Source organism: Mercurialis annua, linkage group LG4 (assembly GCF_937616625.2).
Source record: "Mercurialis annua linkage group LG4, ddMerAnnu1.2, whole genome shotgun sequence".
In the NCBI taxonomy this organism is placed as follows: domain Eukaryota; kingdom Viridiplantae; phylum Streptophyta; class Magnoliopsida; order Malpighiales; family Euphorbiaceae; genus Mercurialis; species Mercurialis annua.
In genome coordinates this window covers 38,578,271-38,599,557 of record NC_065573.1, presented here as the reverse complement: position 1 = coordinate 38,599,557, position 21,287 = coordinate 38,578,271, and the positions used below count along the sequence as shown (strand labels likewise).

General features: G+C 31.4%; 3 protein-coding genes across 4 annotated transcripts; 2 read left to right on the top strand and 1 right to left on the bottom strand.

Annotated features, from left to right (window-relative positions):
- The first annotated feature begins 131 nt into the window (after positions 1 to 131).
- On the top strand, positions 132 to 3,461 carry LOC126679605 (UDP-galactose/UDP-glucose transporter 2-like). The gene is made up of 7 exons (XM_050374673.2): positions 132 to 622; positions 728 to 756; positions 837 to 1,038; positions 1,134 to 1,376; positions 1,746 to 1,847; positions 2,489 to 2,596; positions 2,974 to 3,461. The coding sequence occupies exons 1-7, from the start codon at positions 497 to 499 to the stop codon at positions 3,208 to 3,210; spliced, it is 1,047 nt and encodes a 348-aa protein (XP_050230630.1). The 5' UTR covers positions 132 to 496; the 3' UTR covers positions 3,211 to 3,461.
- An 850-nt stretch (positions 3,462 to 4,311) lies between these two features.
- LOC126676944 (uncharacterized) lies at positions 4,312 to 9,647 on the top strand. The gene is made up of 9 exons (XM_050371320.2): positions 4,312 to 4,477; positions 4,845 to 5,008; positions 5,223 to 5,310; positions 5,433 to 6,258; positions 6,807 to 6,860; positions 7,150 to 7,247; positions 8,280 to 8,405; positions 8,614 to 8,703; positions 9,246 to 9,647. The coding sequence occupies exons 1-9, from the start codon at positions 4,418 to 4,420 to the stop codon at positions 9,363 to 9,365; spliced, it is 1,626 nt and encodes a 541-aa protein (XP_050227277.1). The 5' UTR covers positions 4,312 to 4,417; the 3' UTR covers positions 9,366 to 9,647.
- A 65-nt stretch (positions 9,648 to 9,712) lies between these two features.
- LOC126676945 (calcium-dependent protein kinase 26) lies at positions 9,713 to 12,752 on the bottom strand. 2 transcript variants are annotated; one of them, XM_050371321.2, is made up of 5 exons: positions 12,630 to 12,752; positions 11,449 to 12,246; positions 11,067 to 11,363; positions 10,298 to 10,714; positions 9,713 to 10,176 (listed from the first exon to the last, which is right to left on the bottom strand). In XM_050371321.2, the coding sequence occupies exons 2-5, from the start codon at positions 12,035 to 12,037 to the stop codon at positions 9,908 to 9,910; spliced, it is 1,572 nt and encodes a 523-aa protein (XP_050227278.1). In that variant the 5' UTR covers positions 12,038 to 12,246; positions 12,630 to 12,752; the 3' UTR covers positions 9,713 to 9,907. The 2 variants fall into 2 exon arrangements, with proteins under 2 accessions (XP_050227278.1, XP_050227279.1); XM_050371322.2 differs by having other exon boundaries at positions 9,713 to 10,173; positions 12,630 to 12,747.
- Between the last annotated feature and the right edge of the window lie 8,535 nt (positions 12,753 to 21,287).

Sequence of the window (21,287 nt, the reverse complement as noted above, 5' to 3'; positions counted from 1 at the left end):
CTCAAAATAAACACTTAAATATTTTAATTAAAAAATTAAATCTATTTAAAAAAAACTAAAATGAATTGTAAATGAATTTAATAATTTATGGCATAAATTTGAATCCAACTCTCCAATACTAGGCCAAGTGAAATTGAATCAAACGAGAGCAAAACATGTGGCGAAGGCGGGTAACCATGGAAGCCACCAAAATCACTCCCATTCGGTAACGTGTCGTCAAGTATAAGTCCTCATTCGGACTCACAATTTCTCCAGTTCCCCCAAACTACGCGTATTTTTTCTATTTCCTTCGTCAAACAAAAAGGACAGAGACCCCCATTTTTCTCCAACTTTCTTATCGATGCTTTGCTTCTAAATTCAACAACAATGACCCGTCACCACCTTTTTCCCATACTCTTGCATGCCCCTTTAGCTCACCACAACTAATTCCTTTTCAGTTTTCAGAAGAGTTTTTTCGTCTCGGTGATCGAATTTTTTTTGATTTGATAGAAGAAATATGAAGGGCGAGATTCAATCAAGGTCTCTGTTTGGAATTTCTTTGTCTGATAAACCTGTTTGGAAACAGTTTTTGATTTGCTCTTCTGGGTTCTTCTTTGGTTATCTTGTTAATGGCATTTGCGAGGTAAAAATATATTCTTTATTTGATTTTATGAACAATTCACTAATGTTTATGAATTTGATTTTGATTTTAATTTTTTGGGTTTTTTTTCCTATTGTTTAATTCCAGGAATATGTGTATAATCGGCTTCAATTCAGGTATTTCACCGTTGTTTGAGTGTTTTTTTGTTTTTTTTTTTTGAAAATATGAATTTTAACTCTTGAATTTGGACTCTCAGCTACGGCTGGTATTTCACATTTGTGCAGGGATTTGTGTACTTGGTGCTGATATATTTCCAGGGTTTCACCACGAAGCAAATGGTGAATCCATGGAAAACTTATGTCAAACTCTCTGCTGTTTTAATGGGTTCTCATGGTTTAACCAAAGGTTCTTTGGCCTACCTTAATTATCCTGCCCAAATCATGTTCAAATCCACCAAGGTATTAAACATTTCCTCAAAATTTATTAAATGTTCTTTTAATTGATTATATAATGGGTTTGATGTGTGATGTTTTCTTTGTTTTGATGATTTTAGGTTCTGCCAGTGATGATTATGGGTGCTTTCATTCCTGGCTTGAGAAGAAAATATCCGCTTCATGAATACGTTTCTGCTTTGCTTTTAGTTGTTGGTCTAATTCTTTTTACTTTAGCTGATGCCCAAACTTCTCCAAATTTTAGCATTATTGGTGTTGTGATGATTTGTGGTGCTCTGGTTATGGATTCTTTGATGGGGAATTTACAAGAAGCGATTTTTACCATGAATCCTGAAACAACACAGGTGATGATAATTATCACATTATAATTATAATATGCATAACTTTGGTTGCAAAGCTTGTCAAGTTGTACATTTCGGGGTTCCGTAAAATGCAATTTGATATGCATAACTTTTGCTGCAAAACTTGTTAAGTCGTAGATTTCGGCGTTTCGGTTTCTGTAAAGTGCGATTATGATATGCGTAACTTTGGTTGCATTACTTGTCTAGTCGTACATTTCGGTATTTCTTTTCCAGAAACGCTTCAGAAATTCTAAAACTTTTACTTACTTATTTTGATAAAGAACTATTGGTTTGTTGTTTTGCATTTCAGCATTTTCCGTTGACGTGCAATAATCTAGATGATTGACTTTATTTTTCTATGAACTTTAACAGATTGAGGTGCTATTCTGCTCAACAGTAGTTGGATTACCAATGTTAATTCCACCAATGATCTTCACAGGAGAGCTGTTTAAGGCTTGGAATTCTTGTTCTCAAGTAAAGAAATACTTTCATTATGCCTTATTTTTCTTTGCTTCTAAAGAGACAGCTGCATTGTTTTATTAATTTTAGCAATGGTTTTGGAGTTATGTCTCTATAACGTGCCGGTTTGGCTCTGCTAAAGAATTTCCTAGGATAAATATATAAGTTGGTGGATGTCCTTTTTCTAATATTTTTATTGGTGAATACCATAATTTGACTTAGTCAAGATTTAAGTATGATTTTTCTAAATGAAGGAATAGAATGTGTAATAAAATATAGAAAACATGGTTTGAACAGTTGTAAATTGGAAAGTGATCTATTTGCTTAATTCCAACTATTCAATTTTTATCTACGTTGCACATAAATTAATCGAGTTGTCAAATTTTATATTTACATGTTCTATTTCCATTTTCGAAAATGCTTATAAAACTCTGATGTCTCATTTTTAAACATATTCTTGTTGAATTGTATGTTTTCGCATTTCATTTCCGTTTCTGGAAAAGCTTGTAAAACTCCGACATTTTATTTTGAATAACATATTCTTGTAATCATATTGTTTCATGTTTTTTATCTTGAGCGTTTTCCATTTCCGTTCGGTATAGATTTTTGTGTGCAAGTTTGAAATAATAGCTAAAGTGGTTTGTGTGAATTTGCAGCATCCTTATGTGTATGGAGTGCTTATATTTGAAGCATTGGCCACATTTATAGGTCAAGTGTCTGTTTTGTCCCTCATCGCTATCTTTGGAGCTGCCACTACTGCCATGGTATTTACATTTTCATCCTTTTAAAATCAGCCTTTTTTTCCCTGTCCACTATTTACATGGACAACTAGTGGGCCATTCCTGAAACATGGTGCATCCACCATTGGGGTTTCAGCAATTTAAAAATAAATAAGATGAACGTTTAGTTTTGCAATTCGAAACATGGATTTTGATTTTTTTTTTATAATTCAAATCACGAATTCAATATCCGATCGATCCAAAAAACAGAAGGTATAGTAAGAGGTTTTACATCATCCATATCAGCATCAGTTGATCGGATTTTCAAAGGGTGATTCGAAATTATAAAACATGAATGATTATATTTGTATTTAACTCGTATGAAAATACACATATTTAACTGTCGGAATTGATTAATGTAGATAACAACGGCTAGAAAGGCGGTGACATTGATGCTCTCATATATGATATTTACAAAGCCATTAACCGAGCAGCATGGATCAGGGCTGCTGCTCATTTCTATGGGAATCGTACTGAAGATGTTGCCTGATAACAAAACGTCTGCCATTAGAAGGGCACCGAAGCAAGAAAAATCTCATTTGAAATCACAGAAAAATAAGCAAGATGAAATAGATGAAGAAAAACAATCTTTAGTGTGATGATTATAATTCAGTTTTAAGCTGAAATTTTCTTCTGATTTTTGATTTGGTAACTTTCCCCTTTAGTTTTGTTCTTCAGTTCCCCATTAGATAACTCAATGTTAGCCAAAAAGCAGTTTGTGATGGTATCTTTGTTAGGATATTGACATTGAAATTGAATCATTTACACATAAGTTTAACAGAAGCTGTAGACTTTCAAATGTATTTTTTTATTGATCATAAAATAAAATAATTACAATGTAATTGCATTTTGTCTTGTATTTTCATCGCTATTTTGCATTTTTGAATGAGAATGCCTTTAAAAAATAATCATCAGAGCCCAATAAGTCTGTAAGTTGAGAATTGTATCTTGAGAAGTAAAGTAAATATGGTTATTTGATAGTACTAAATAAACAAAAATATTTATAAACAATTACAGTATATATACTACATTTTATAATGTACATTATTTAAGCATATTGTACTTTATAAATTCAAACGTTTAATCGTATCATAAACATAGTCCGTCAACTAAATTGGTTTACCAACGATTTATAATATTGGAAGTGAATTAAGTTTTTAACATTTTATAACTCATTCAACGACTAAAAATTTCAGCTTTTTACCATGATTAACATCATCTTTATGGTGATGGTCGTGGTGGTCTTTACAACCTGTGTACAGACAATCTAACACGAAGAACTTTCCTCACTTCACCATGTTTTGTACCATAGTAATCGTGAAAAACTTATTTTTACAAATACTCTTAATAAAAATGAAACAATTATTAATTATTATCAGTCAAATATTTTTGTATGTATAAAGCCAATCAATCTAAAAAAACTTAAAATTTATATATAATTTTACAAGAAAACCAAATATGTAAATTTTGAGCCCTAACTGTAATACACGCGGGCCTATTGTCTAAGCCCAAAACGAGTTGAAAGGTGGTAGGCCGTAGGCCCCATTTAGTACATAACTAACGTGGGCTAGGAAAGGGAGCCCTTATTAGCAAGCAGATCTAACGGTCTCAATCGAACGGCAAAATATCATCTCAACTCAACTCCTAATAAATAAATTACTCCCCATAACTTTTTCTTTTTACCAAAAAGCACCTCATTTCTAGCATCAGTATCATTCCTTATAAAATTTTCAAAAAGTTCACTTATTTTGGCTTTTCATACAAACTCAGAAACCAAATTTAAAGTTAAAAAGAAAACAATAGATCATGAAAGGTGCGAAACGTTTCTCCATCTCGGAATCGGAGCCGGCTACCAACGACACCGCCGTGAGTTTCTTCTTTTTTTACTGTCTTTTTTTTGCACCTTTTTAAAACCCTAATTAGTTTTCCTGTTCTGTTGTGCATTCTGATTAATTTAATTTAAGTATAAGCTGAATTAGTATTGATATTTTAGATTTCTGAAGTTCAGAGAAGCAAAAGTTAGGTATAAATGTTGTTTTTTAGCTGCTAAATGTGTTTTGCTTTAAGTTCAATTAACATAATATAGTATAAGAGAAGTTATTTAAGCTAAAATCATGCTATTAGCTTAAATAAAGAGACTATGAATGATATTTTTTTGTATGTATTTTGGTTGTTGTGCTTTAAATGTTGAATTATTGATTCATTAAGGATGGTGTTTTTGTTTATTTGGTAGTTTCGGAACAAGAGAATCATATCAGGATCTTCATTTGACGTCCATAGAGCGGAAACATCTCAACAACAGTCTACGAGTACTACTGCCACAAGGCCGCCGTTGGATGTGCAACGAGCTGAGACTTCTCGACAGCATGTGAGAGCTCTCAATACCCAATTTGCCAGGTCCTATTTTTTTTCTTGAGTTATCACAATAACTTCAACCGCTGTCGTTTATTGTTTTCATATTATTTTATTTACTAAATAATGCTGACTAAATGATTTTTTGTTTCTACGGAAGGGTTTGCCAAGTTACTAGTTGTACTGGCATGTCTGTTTTTTGTCCCAGAATCTATTAACTTTTTTACCGAGAATTTGTTGTTCTTTTTTGGTTATGTAGCTGGGTGCAAGCACAACTGAAGGATCACCCTGATGAACTTTGGGAAGATGGGGTTCGAGATTACCTTACTCATGCCTCAAACATTATGGTATTTTAGTTTACAGCTGTAGCTGGTTTCCTTAATCTTATTCAAAGGTGATATTTGTTCTCATTTATTTTCAGTTTATTGTATCAGTAGCTCATGATATTCTTCTTTGTTTGTTATCGCAGGAGAGGTTCAGTGATGTTGTGAAATGGATCAAAGCAAATTCTGTAAATGGAGGAACTACTGCCGATTCTCTCACTGCTGGAAATAAATCAATGCCTGAAATAAAAAACAAAGAGAGCAAATTGTTTCAAGGGAAACCTGGGTTTGCTTCACCAGCTTCTAGTACAACCTTTACTGCATCTTGGAACTCTGGTGTATTCTCGAAGAATCAAGCTTCTGGACCAGCATTATTTAACAGTCACAATTCTGTTGGAGCTTTCTCTAATACCCAAAGTTCTGGAGGAGCTTTCTCTAACAGCCAAAGTTCTGGAGGGGCTTTCGCTAACAGCCAAAGTTCTGGAGGGGCTTTCGCTAACAGCCAAAGTTCTGGAGGGGCATTCTCTAACAGCCAAAGTTCTGGAGGAGCTTTCGCTAACAGCCAAATTTCTGGAGGAGCTTTCGCTAACAGCCAAAGTTCTGGAGGAGCTTTCGCTAACAGCCAAAGTTCTGGAGGAGCTATCTCTAATAGCCAAAGCCAGAGTATGTTCTCTAATAGTCAGACTGCTGGTTTATTCTTAAACAGTCAAAGCACCGGGTTATTTTCCAAGAGCCAGAGCTCTGGTTTCTTCCCCAACAGTCCGAGCTCTGTGGCTTCTTCTGTTAGCCAAACCTCTGGATTGCTATTCAACAATCAAAGTCCAGGAGTATTTTCTTTCACTAACCAGAACACAGGGTTGTTCCCCAGTAGTCAGAGCTCAGCAGCTTCTTCTGCTACTCATAACTCTGGATTGTTCTCCAATAACCAAAGCACAGGAATGTTCTCCAAAGCTCCAGCTCCTTTTTCTTTTGGTAGGTATTTGACTACATTGTTTCAATTTATGTTGGCTGTGACTTGTATTGGCGAGTTCAGATGTTAAGCTAGAAATATGGTCAAGAAATGAGCAAAATATATAATTCTGAGCTGAACTAGCTGTTGTAATCAAAAGAAACAGATGTAGTATTAGTTCTTGTTCTAGTTAATGGCTAATAGTATCTGTTTTTAAATAATGATTCTGAGTCTGAGTTACAAAGGTTGATTGTTTGGTCAAATTGGTTCTTTGCTCTCCTTAGTATTTCAGAACTGTTTGCCTTTGTTTTAAGGGTGAAATTCGTTATGTGCGTGTCAGGAAGGATGGTAGCATACTAGCATGTAATAGCTGTGCACAAAAAATTATCTGATATTGAATCTAAGAACAACTCTTATCTGCCTATTTTTTATTATATCTTTTTCAAAGTTTACTATGATTGACCTCCACTATATCTGTATATTTTTTTCATTTTAGGTATCAAGGTGTGCAAGTTGCATTAGTGTGAGTGACTTGAAGTCTGACTTAATTTTTTGCTATTATTTATCTCAGGAGATCAAAACTCAGCTCCAACAAATCTTAACTCTTCAAATGACATTGATGATGGTGAGATTATTTTTCCGTTTTGTACTTTTGGGTTTCTTGATGCTATTATTGGTTAAACGTAATTTATATTATGATCATTCTTTTTCTCCTTTCTGTGTATTTTTCCCATGTGCGTTAGATAATCTTGGCGTTTCTTGAGATAAATATCACCATGGACTCTTGATGTTTGACAAGGAGATTCTTAAGCTTAAAGTAGCTGGAGTTAGATTGATGCGTTTGTTATTGTATGCTGGCTTATTTTAAAAGAAAAGAGTATTTTGTAATACTGACATGGGAACTTCTTTTTCAGAAAATGAATTGGAGCAACCGAGCAGCCCGTCAGTGAAGAAGTCTGAAGAGAAAGGCATTGTAGTTGTCCACGAAATGAAGTGTAAACTATATGTAAAGGTATGCTGTACAGTAGCTCATTGGTGTCATTCATTTTCTGTATGTATTTTTTGGATATAAATATCTTGCTACATGCATATTATTCCATGTGAACTTTTTTGAATTGATGCTCAAAGGGGAGATCATTTCATTGCCTTTAGTGCATTTTATGAGCATCTTTTTTTTTTTTTTACAATTATGAGATGAAAACATTTAATGCTCAAGTTACTTGAACCTTGCATTCAACTCTGCATTTGAGATTATTCTTCTGTTTTTAATGCATGGTGCACTTTTTTATTCAGTTCTCCTATATGCCAGAGATCAAGGAGGCCCACTGTGATTTAGGCATGATGAACGTTAATGCATGTGTGTATTTGGTGTTAGGTTTAAAATCTGGTGTACACTTTGTTTTGAGTGGTGTTGGGAGATAGTTATAGCAAACGAGTCATCGTGGTTTGTTGTTCAGATCAGGTTGACAACATTTCCATGGAATCAAGGGGACAATTAGCTTATAAAATGTAGGCTCCAATATGATCAATAATCTACTGGAGTTCTCATAGTGATATGGAGGTGCCTCTTTAACTAGACTGAAAAATAGGCTGCTGATTATCTTTTGCTGTGTTGATTTACCTTCACAAGCTTGTCAGTAGAATGTGTGTGTCATGCTGCTTGTTACTTGCGTGAAATCACTATTTGTCCATGTCGGAGTTGATTAATATTCAGTTCTATAAAAATGAATCTGATTTTGTGCCAGTGCCGTCATTATGAATTGTTCCTTTTCATGAATTAATTTACCCACTTTTTATATACTTCCCATCCCATGACTTGTGTCCAGAGCTGGCCTGGAATGCTGATATCACTTCGTGACATTGTTGTCTGTTTTTCTGGAGTGGAATTCTAGCGGCCGATATCTTGGATCTTTTTAATATTTTGTTTGTCAATAGAATTTGGATGAGCTGATATATTGTCTGTCTATTGTCGTGAGTTTTCAGATGATGTTTGTTTTGTTCTTTAAATGGTTGATTCATCTGATTTGCTCTTTGATTTGGCCAGTCAAGTGATACATCTGATAAAGACACCTGGAAAGACAAAGGCATGGGGCAACTTTCAATTAAATGCAAAGAGGGTGTCGACAAGGGTACAAAAGAATCAAAACCAACGATAATTGTTCGTAATGATGTAAGTTCCATTATCTTGGGCTCTAAAACGTTTCATTAATAGATTTTAGTTCCCTTCCTTCTTTTCTTTAACCTTTTTGTATTTTGATGCTTGTTAATTGCTGTATTATACCATAACCTCACTCCCAACCCAGTTCTATGAAAATTATAAATATTTGTATTTAGTGCATGCACTGTCTTACGTCCTGGTCTGTTTTTGGTGATGGCAGGTGGGAAGAGTGGTGTTAAATGCTTTGCTATATCCAGGGATCAAGACAAATATGCAGAAGAATTCCGTTGTTGCAATATTTCATACTGCGGTAACCCTTGCTATCAAATCTAATAGTTTTATTGGTTTAGCTACGGTTTGCAAAATTATCCTCTAATAATTGTTGAAGGTGTTTTTATTTGCATTTTTCTGAGGATTTATGTAATAATGTAGGCATTCAGGCTGGGAACTGCTGAACTGCTAAATATAATTCACCAACTCTTGTGTTTTTCAAAAATGAGGCTCATTCTTTGATGTATTTAAGTGTAAATTTTGGTGTTTCAATATTTTCTGAGTCATTCTTGATGCCTTGGTTTTACTCTAGAAAACATATCCCACCTCAGTAAACATTTATGATAAAATCTGAGGTTGAATATACGAGAAAAATCAAATAAATAAAACACTATATATTTGTCTATCTGAAATGTCCAGTTCTGTTGGAGATTTAAATGAATTATGTTACTTGATTTTCTACACAAAAAATGTCATAATTACTGGTAAATTTACAAACAAACCTGTAAACAACAAGAGTTTTTTTTTATTTTTAGAAGCTTCTCCTGATTAATTTCGTTTCATTGATATGCTTTTTTGTAGGCTGATGATAGCGGCGATAATGATAGTGTTGTGGCACGCACCTTCTTAATGAGGACTAAAACAGAGGAAGATCGAGATAAGTTAGCAACAGCTATACAAGAATATGCACCTGCATCGTGAAATTACTTAAACTACAAACAGAGCTCATAAATTTTGCAGGGGTCATCTGGTTAGGAGGTCAGTTTAGCCAACCTGTTTTGGGTAGCAAAAGAATAACCGAGGGTCAATTTTCACCATGAGTCTTAATTGTATTTAAAATGCTTGTACCATGAGAATCTTTTTCGTATTATTTGCTCAATCTTAAAGTGTAACTCTGTTTCTGAGACATGTTTGGTAGCAAGTTTCATTTGTATTTTATAAAATTTGCTCGTCTATAATCAAGTATTTTATTTTCTTGCTTAATGTGTTCAGCTTTAAATCTTTTGAAATCTAAAAAGCAAAAGAATAAATTCCATCCCTCTTGAATGTGTTGCAAATCGATCATTATGAATCAAACTCAAATTAAGGCGTATTACAATACAATTACATTGAAAAACCAGTACGTAAACGAGAAAAAAGAACCGCAGTTCCTTCAAACTGCATAAACTAGGCCAAAGAACCACAATCTCAGCTCAGCTTCATCTTGTTAATGTCAGCCTCGTGATCATCTTACTCTGTCCATTCTAGCAAACAAGTGATAATCTGAGTGAAGTTGGGATTTGTGTGCATGATACCCACCGGATGACTGATTCGGCGACTATAATATCGAGTTGATCAAACTCACCCAGTCCAATGGTATGATTCCTTCTGCTGTGGATGTTCGAAGCTTTAGACCTATTCATCCCTTCTCGACGAAATTCCGTCCTTTGCGTCATTTCTCCTACTCCGCGCTTTACAAATAGAGAGGTGTCCGGCAATACCAATCGCTTCGTGGAGGTTGGTTCCCCATCTGCTAACATTTAAAAGAAACTCGCATTATGCGTTTTGCGGAAAAGGTGGCAGAGAAATATATCATTTTGCAAGATGCAGATGAAGCCTCATTTATCCCATGAAGTGCATCACAATGCGCATACCTCCATGAATTGGATCCATTTGTGACTCGATTGCATCAAATTGAAACAGCACTTCTCCTTCATTAACTGCAGAATCTGGACTGAAGAACGCAAAGCTCGACATTGATGGGATTGGAAAAGGTAACTCTATTGCACCCGATGACTCATCACGATTGCTGAATGAGAAACCTACAGATTGCGCATAGGTAGTGTCGTTCTCAGCTGGCATTGACGAAAATGAAGATGTGAAGTAAGGAGATGGCTCTGGTTGGCCTTCGCCAACCAATGGTGAAGGATAGCTGAAACTATAATCTTGATCGCGGCTGATGGATGTGATAGAGATACACTCTCTGCCTGTTTCTAGCCGTGCCAAGTCAAGGTTGTCCTGCTCGCAGGTTTCCTGCACTAGCTCGGCACAATCCCGCATCCAGGGGTGAGCTGTAAAAAGACAATAACCCCTATTATAAGAGAAACTTCCTATAGGCAATGCAAAATGGAAGAAGAACAAAGCATATACATTCTATAATCTCATTTTCTAATGCTAGAATGGTGAATTTACAAAAATCGATAGTCACTCTAGCACTATATATATACATGTTGCTCAAATAATATTCAGACATTCAAATGCTTTTTCTAAATACGGTTCTTTCTTTGTATCTTTGTTTTGGGAAAGAAGAACCAAGCGCATTAAGAAATTGCAGGATTAATTTCACAAAGGAGCAGGCGGAGTCCCCAAATAATTGCGTAAAATTTATCCGATGCACTCAACCAAGCATTTGCATCGACATACCTAAAACCTGTGCAGCAGTAAGCCTCTTAGAAGAATCGACACAAAGCATTCCAGAAATCAAGTCCCTTGCAAATGCTGATATAGTATCCCAAGGATCAGGTGCGAACCGTAGATCTGCAGCCCTAACTGCATCAAAGATCCTTGATTTAGTCTTCCCCCAGAATGGGGGCATCCCACTAAGAAGAATGTAAAGAATGACACCAGCACTCCACAAATCAGCAGCCTGGTTATATTCTCCGACAAGTACCTCGGGTGCAATATAAAATGGACTTCCAACTGTTCCATGCAAATTATTCCCTGCAAGTGAAACAGAAAATACGCATTTGAAGATATTTTTAGATAGCTTCTTAAGCAAGAACTTGAAAAAAAGTACAAACTTTACCTGGTTTGATGTACGTTGCAAGACCAAAGTCGGCCAATTTGATTGGCGATGAAGAAGATTTGGTAGCTAAGAGAATGTTCTCTGGCTTCAAATCTCTGTGAACGATGCCATGGTCATGACAATACTGAACCACTTGCATTAGATGCCTAAAAATAACTCGAGCATTGTGTTCAGAGAACCTTCCATGCTTTTCAAGCCGATGAAAAAGCTCACCACCAGCACACAATTCCATCAACAGATGCACATAATTATCCTCTTCATACACCGCAGCCAGATTTACAACATTTGGATGTCCAGACAGCCTAATCATTATTTCAATTTCAAGCTTCACACTGTTAACGTCGTCAAGGGTAATCAGCCTATCTTTCGAAATAGATTTACAAGCCAAAACCTCACCAGTCACCTTATCTCTACATGCCCTAATGATACCAAATCGTCCCCATCCTAATTGCTCTCCAAGAACATACCGATCTTTAAAATTTGAAATTTCAGTAGCATCCACAATAGTCTGAATCAAGTTTGCAACTTTATAACATTTGCATGATGTTGATGAGTTCTGATCAAATGCATACAAATTCGGAACCTCCATACCAACTTTATCAAACGATTAAGTCAGTAGTTACTCATCACATTGCATAACTCAAAATAGCTCAACTTTGAAGCCAAACTAGAAAAACTGAATCAATCCCGTGAATGCCCTTGTACAGAACTTAAAGATCAAATCAAAGTCCGAACTTAACCTCCCGCCACAAAAACCCTCGTGGTCCGGAAATTAACAGCCGGAAAGCATCAAATCACCTAGCAAATGACATAGAAAGTAAATTTTAGGTAACATCCTCAAATCTACATACTAGAAACTAAGCATAACCAATATTTCAAATTGGGACCAGACATCAAAAACTAAACTCAAATTCAACTCCCAATCCCCCACATTAAAATGAAAAAGATTTAACCTTTATACAACTCTTAAGGCTTGATGACTCACTAACAAAGCTAACATACACAGAACTTCTCATACAAAAACCGACACATAAAAATAAAATAAACCCTTAACATAAAATATCAAAATTCAACACAAACAGTTAAATTAAACAACAAAAAAACTTGAAAAGTTCATATCTTTGTAAAAGAAATTAACAATAAATGCACTTAAAAGAACACATCATTGATCATGAGCTGACCTGTTCATGGAAGCCATAGAAGGAAGAGAGAGAGAGAGAGGTATGTTAAAGCAAAAGTCTATGGAGTCCAAAACCAGTCGTTGGTATTTTTTTTCCTTTCTGGTTCACACTTTGCAATTTGCATTTTCAATTCAAAACCCATTGGTGACCGGTTACCTGACCAACCTGGTTCCATTTTTGTGATATTAATATTTTTATATGATCCTGAGTACCTTAAACATTACTCAATTATTTATTATGTCAAACTTCACCATCTATTTTCTGACATGTGTCATCACATTTATGTCTTTTTTTTACTAAATATGCCCCCTCTAAATTATTTTTATCAGGCAAATTACTGAAAAGGATTGTATGCATTATGCCATTATCTAAAAGATTATGAAAATTAACCATTAAATTAACTATAAAAGTAGTTTTTCCATTTAAGAGAATAAAAGAAATTATTTGTTTCAACAAATATTAGTGATTTGTTTAGGGTGCATCTCATGTGGTGTTAGTGCCTAGTGGGACCATTTAGAAGGTGTGTATATAGTGATGGTAGGTCCATTAAATTACTTTTTTATGCCACGAGTAGGGGTGGGCATGGACCGGTTAACCGGTCCATGAGGGTAATTTGTAAACCGGTCCATTGTAATACGGTTTTTAAAATTAAAAACCTAAACCTAAAATTTTAAACGGTTAACCGGTAAATTGGTTAACCATAAAAAACGGTTCGGTTTTTCGGTTTTGCGGTTTTTAACCATGTAACCATTAGAAAAATTAAAGACAAAAAAAGATATATTTTTAATTCTATTTGATTTTTTAGCAAACAAAAAAAAACTATAGAAATTCAAATTATATTAAAAAAATATAAATCTAAACTATCTTATAAATAGTTAAATCAATGCAAATATTTAAAACTATTATTATTTACAAATAATTTATGAGTAATATTAAAGCTAGGTTTGTATTTTTTGAATTGTTTGTAGTATTGTTCACGTCCACTTTCTACTATTTATAGACTTAAATATTCCTATTTTTGTTAAGTAAATATTTTAATAAGGAAAACAAATTTCTTTTACAATATTTTCATATATAAAATCTCCTAAAATATATAAATATTCCTAAATAAAATATATGTCAATATATTTTTATATTTAGATTTTATTGTGTATATTATAAAATTAATATTATTTTATAGATCATAAAATATATCTTATTAATTATTAAAAATATATGAATATATATATATAAACCGGTTAACCGGTTAACCACGGTTTTTAGAAATTCAAAACCTAAACCTAAACCATTAACCATGAAAACTAAAAATCAAAACCTAAACCTAAACCGTTGGACCGGTTAACCACATTTTCCGGTTCGGTTTTCCGGTTTCGGTTCGGTTAATCGGTTTGACCGGTTTTTTTGCCCACCCCTAGCCACGAGGGTCATAATATGTGCGGATATGATTGGTTTTCCTAGGTGTACTCCCTTGTTTTACAAAATTTAAAAAATATACCTATTATATGATTTAAGTGCCAATTTGCTCATTCGACTTGTAAAAATGACAATTAATACGTAAATTAAATTTATGGGCCAATCAATTATAAATTAGTAATTATAGTCAGATATTTTTATTTTTACAATTTACTCCCTAAACTAATAAGCTAATTGTCTCCTCAGTTAACAATTTATTTATCCTCTCAGCTCGTAAACTAATTTATCAAAATAAAATTAATTAATTATAATCACCAATGTTATCACTGATTTCCCTATAAGATTAATTTATATGTTAATTTTTCATTACTTAAAAATTGAGGAAAAATTTCTATTTAAATACTTATTATGTTAATACTCATTTCATTCTAAATTGATAACATGTCAGAAACAAAAATTTAGGTCTAAAAGTTTATTTTATCTAAAAAAATTAAATCAATTTATACAAATAATCACACTTCCTATTGTTTAATATAAATATTTTTTCTTTTATTTTTAATGCATTGCATTGTAGTTAATAAGAATGTATACGATAATTCATTATTTAAATAATAAATGATTATTTATAAGTAAAAGTAATACTTATTTTTAATACTAAAGTATTTTCTATATGCATTTCAATAATTATTATAAATAATATTCAATAAAATTATATCGTAATAGTTAATGATCTCCTATTTAATAAAAATATCATATAATTTTAACTAAACAAATTAAATTTATCAAAATGTATAAAACTTTAGATTTAACTAAGTCTATTGATTTAGTATGGGTAGACTATTTTTTAAAATATACATTTTAAAAAATTTAAAAGAAATTTTTTAAATTTTTTATAATAATATTTTAAACTTCTTTTAATTGCATCTCTATCTCTTATAAATTTATATTGGAGATAAATTTTTATCTCACCTCGGTTGTTTGTTAAAAGGAATCAAACATTTTAAAATAAATTGAATTTAGGGTTTTGGATAAATAAAATGCATATACTTTACAAAAAAATTGAATTTAAATGAAATATAATGTTGAATATGATAAAAAAAATTATAAAGATCTAATTCTTTTGAAAATTCATTATTTAGAAGAAGAAAAAACTAGTTAAAGCTCATGTATTAAGTGGAACAATTACAATTCATTATTTGTTGAAGTGGTGGATTATTTTCATATCCTACAATTTTAAATAATTTTTAAAATTCATTAACTTTAAATTTAATTCAAATGATAAATGTTTTAAATTTAAATTATATATAATTCATGATTTTTATCAAAAAAAGGCATTACAATCGGTTTTTATATCATAAGTCCTTTTTTTTTAAAAGGACAAACCAACAAAAAAAAGTTTTTATGTTTTAGAACTAAGCTGTGTGCGTACTTATTAGTTGTACTTGTATTCTCTCAATCTATCTCTCAATCTTAATGTCTTTACATTTTTATAACTTAGTATCCGAAGTTTACCTTTTGATGCCACTATGTTTTACAAATTTGATATTATGATATAAATTACATAATTTTTCAACTTTTTTTATGAACAATATGATATAAATTTATTAAAAAATAAAATTTAAAGTATGTAAAAAAGAGTTTAACATGTGTGACTAATTCTTCATATCTTAATATATAAAAAAAAAAGTGATCAATTATCGTTAACACTCGTAAATCGAAAAAATTATGAGGCATACTTTGTTTACCATTTCACCCGTAGATGAGGTAAGTTATGCATTTGAAACCCGAGTTTCACGAAGTCCATACCGTCAACATTAAACAATGTGTATATACATGAAGAGATTAACAAAATTAACCCAAACCCACCTCTCTCACCTCAAAACCCTAATTTCTCAAAAATCTTACTCTCAAATCCTCACTCACTCTCACTTCTCCATTCAATCCTCTCCTCACCGATCAAATTTACTCTAATTTCATCAAATCAGGCAATTCACTCACTCGACCCTTACCTCTCATCATCCCTAATATCACACTATTAAAGAATTAACGAACAATGTGAAGTTTTCGAGTTCTTTTTAGATACCGAAAATCCAGATATCATAACCTACAATGCACTTATTTCTGGGTTTGCTAAGTTTAGTTATTCTGGTGATGTTGTTTTTGAGCTTTTTAATGAATTAAGGCGTGCGGGTTTGGGTCATGATGTGTTTACTTTGAGTTCTTTTCTTGCAGAATAGCACATTATTGCCACAGCGTTTGCTCAATGCAGAGTTGAAACCTTGACACAGCTGTAAACAGGCTTCTTGGCGTCACACTGTCCGGACCTTCCACTTAATACAGATTTTAACAGTTCGTCCGAATGTTTTCAACAAGCTCATTTGTTATATTTCAATGAGATAAGGCTGGATTTTTGAATCTATATTGAAACTTAATCAATTCACGTAAAAATATAATTTCAATAGATTTAAAATATTATTCGGATTTTGATGTAAAAATAAGTACTCTCTCCGGGTTTTTTAGTTGTACATTTGGACAAATGAATTTGTTTATAATACTTGTCCATTTAGAAATTCAAACTAACATTAACTATTATCTTATAAATTTATTTATTTTCTAATAAATAAATAACTCTATGATTCAATTTATAAAACATTTATATTACATAATAGGTTTATATTAGTATTTACTTTTATAATTTAAGACAAAAAATTCACTTTTTTAATACGTTCAATTTTGATTAAATGGACAACTAAAAAAAGAGAGAATATATGGTTTCGGTTTAACGGGCTCAATTTAGCGGGCCGGAAGGATACGTGGTCCAATAATCATTAGGTATATTAATGAATAAAACTGTAAAAATAGATTTGCAGAAAGAGCAACATATTTAATGCAATGATAGTTGTTGCAGAAATATAGGTCTGTTGTTCATATTCTCCATTATTGGTGTGGGGCAGAGAAGAATCTAATAGAAAGAGATGGAATGTGATGCCTCAGTCACTGATTTAGAAAGAAAAAAAATACAAATGGATTAGGGTTTGCTAGTTGCTCCTGAGTCACTGACTCACTGACTCACCGAGTCTTGCTTCTCTATAATTTCGCACTTTGCTGTTTTCATCACCTACAAATTTTTTCTCATTTTTTTTAAATGAATTCTTTCCCACGCAGAAAGGGGAAAAAATTATTCCTCTGGCTATTTTTTTTGGTTTTCTTTATGAAAATATTTTCCAATAAATTTAGTTTCACTTGAATTATAATAAATATTTTAAAATATTCCAATAAATTTAGTTTCACTTAAATTTAGTGGCTCATGTTTGTGTCGTGTCAACTCACTCTCTATCGACATAATCAACATGTTAGAATTTTTAATATTAAATTGATATCCGTGACGGTCTTAATCAGTTTCTACAGTGAATTCCAACTTAAATGGATCATATGGTACTAAATATCACTGATGTTCATATAAGTATAAATCCATCCTTACTACAAATTTGAGTTTATTTTAAACTTGTGAGTTGACTCATAAATTGGGTAGATTTGACATGTTTTAATACTTTTTAAGATCAATATTGCTAAGGATTGACATATAATTATCGAAAATAAATCATCAGGAAAAAATGCTTTTAGGAAAAGTTATGTATGAATTTCTTAGGCTTAAATTACGAGACTAAAATATTAATCTTTTGAATTGTGCATCGTCTTCGAGCTAGAAGTTTGTGCTAAGAGTTCAACTTCAGAACCCCTTATCAACTCGTCAATCTATAATGTTTATCTTCAAACAAGAATTTTACTTATACACACCCAACTCATCAAGATCAAGCTACATTTTCTAATTGAGATGAATTATCAAATGTTTACCTATATGGATTTCCAATTGTTGGACATGTGATATATTTTTACTTTGTTATGAAGCTTTTCTTCATTTTCATTTTAAATTGTAATTGAATCTTGTATCAATTTTTCCAAGTTTAATGTTATTGTAGAAAGTGGTAAAAATAATGCGTACAATAAATTCTTATCTTTTAACTTTAAAAAAGTAGTTTGTGCCAACTTGAAAATTAAACAAGTTATTCGTGTCAATTCGTATAATATGTTTAATCTAGTGAGTTGACTATGGCTCATACGCGCACAATCCATTTAAAACATTTATTATGAAATGTTTGAATTTGAGCTTTAAAATACGATGTGTTTAACCATTTATTTAAATAGGTATAATATAAATAACACCAATACAACATATTTAGTATATTTAGTTAAATAAATCAAATGGTAACTATGTAGAGTCAAGTCATATAATATATTATTTAATTAGATACACGTCTAATACATTCAGTTAAAATAATTATAAATGCTAAATTTTTAAAATTTGAAAAACAACACAATGAATAATGTAGTCACTGGATTGACACGGTACAATATAATATATTTTAAATGTTTCGTAATCAAATTAAATAAATATGTTATTCCGAACTCACAATACGACATAATTTTAGTCGTGTTATCAATGAGTTGAGATGTTTATAACATAAATATGTTTTAATTCATATCATTAATGATTCGATTTTTTTTATGGTTCAAACATGTTTTATGGTGTGTCATTAATATTTTTCTTGTCTTTGTTTTTATTAGAGATTTTCTCTCTTTAAATTGGTAGTCATCATTTTTATGTTGTTATTCAATATTATATATTATATATATATTATTTAAATAATTAATTATCATTGACACCATCATGAATTATGATAACATCAACCAAAAATGCTAGTAAGGTCTAGTACAAATTGCTAAGAATATTCAGTGCATTTCTGAGATTTTATTTTCGTATCTTAAGACCAGTTTAAAATTTAAAAATGCTAAATATATATATTGGACTCTTATATTTGTTTCGGTTTTAAATTTGAACTCTAATAATTTTTTTCCCGATGGAGATACTAAAAAAAACCTAAAAGGAATACTAAAAGACAACATAGAGACGAGAAGAACCATTAAGCTGTACTTAGCTTAAATGAAGAAAACGATGTGGAAAAACAATGAAGAAAAGTCGATTCAAAGTAAAGTAGGCAGTCCTCTGAAAAGAAGAAAGTGGCCAGTCAGGCGGTCACCAATAATTTCCGTGCCCCTCCATAGGACCCTACACTTTTTACCATCGTCCCAAATTACTGTATTATTTTCACTTCTCAATCCCACGGTAAAAAAAACCACTTTTTTTTTATAATTAAAAAAAAAAGCCACTTAAAATTACAGTAAAACGGTGAATACTTTCTACTCCACCACAAAAATATTCGCTCATTACAAGAATAATACCATCCAAACAAGGATCAATATTTACATAGATAAATAACAATAACAATAAAAATTATATAATACTATTATGCTATAAAATTACAATCGACCTTGATAATTGATCCTATTTTAAAAAATAGCAAGATTTTTTTAAAATTTTACATTATTATTGGTCAGCTATTTGAAATAAAATTTACAATTTATAATTATACAGATCATATTTAAACATAAGAATTATACTTTAACACTAAAAAATAATACGGGAGTGGCTCCCTATGAATAGCTCCCCTTAAATCTAAAATTTCTTTATTTTCTCTCAAATCCATTTAAATGGATGATACATACGTAAAATGATAAAAACATCATCAAACTAAATTAAAATTTATTTATATGTCATCTATCTAAATAGATTTAAAGGATATGGAGAAATTATGTACTTGAGGAAAGTCATTCACATCACAAGAAGTGATGTGTATCACATAATATAATATATTTTTGATAATTATAGCAATAAATACAAATTTATATATTTTTCTCTTTCTATTTACTCTTCATTATAAATAATTACTTATATTTTTCTATTGTATTTATTCCAATAATTGCACTGACTTGTTTTTTTTTATTATTAAAATTAAAAAGAAGCATACTGGCCACTCTAATTTTTTTCATGGTAATCACTTTAAATTCACCCATTTAAATAATTTTTGGTTTATATATTTTTTATTGTCATTCTTTTTTTATTTAAGATATGTATTTAAATATTAATTACTAGTAAAATTTTAATCAGGAAATAAAATACAAAGATTAAAAGAATTATTTTTGTCTCTTTATAGAAATATTCATATTATCTGCATTATTTATAATTAAAAATAATATCTAAAGTTTAAGGTTTATAATTTATGATTTCCAGTTTAAGATCAATAATTTGGAATTTATACTTTAGCATTTAAGATATACAATATTTTTTTTCCCTAAATCTTGATTAATGGAACTACTGCTATTTATGACCCTAAACTCAACAAAACCGGGACACTATATCTGAGCGTGGATGACCTCAAATCTAAACTTCTCCCCCCAATTTTTCTCCATTACACTTAGACATGTGACATCTAAACAAAATGATAAAATGAACGGAACTACATGTCATTTTGTTCCGTGTTAAAAATTTAAATAGACTTAAAGAAAATAAAGAAATTTAAACTTTAAGGGAGTCATTTCCAATATATCGATTCCTAATTTAAATTAAATATGTACTCTTAAATTTACTAGTAAAAATTGATAATATTATTTTTCACACGATTGTCAGATTGTCCAACACGATGTACAATTAAGGATTTGCTATTTAGATGAGAGGCATATAAAACATGCTAGTCTCGTTAGATGCTATATTGTCCATGAACGAGTTTTTTTTTCATTTTCTCTTCCTCGTACATACTCGACAATAAAACTAACATTGCCAACTCCAAATTATCCATGATATATCAATAATATAAGGGTTGACATATAAAGAATCACTCGAGTTATCGGATGGAAGAGAAAGGAAGATGAAGACACATTCATTTTATGTAATAAAAATAGAGAATTGCAACAAATAAGGATGAAAAAACTTACTGATAAATGATGCAGTACAAACTTTATAAAATAATAATAACCGAAAGCACTTGAATTAAAAGAAAAATAGCTCCACTAAGAAAACATAAAAAAAAGATACATAGCGATATATTCAAAAAAAGTTATCAAAAGGCGATATGCCTAGTATTCAAAAGGATACGATTTTTTAATGGAATAACTATTTCATAAGGCATGAAATAACTATTTTTTAGTTTTTAAAAGGTGGTGTTTATTCGACCAAATCATAGAATAATAATTTCATGATAATTATTCCATGAAACAAAGTAAAAAATGCTCATTCTATTCTATTCCGCCCTTATTCCATGAAGCAAAAATGGCTTTATCTTTCTATAA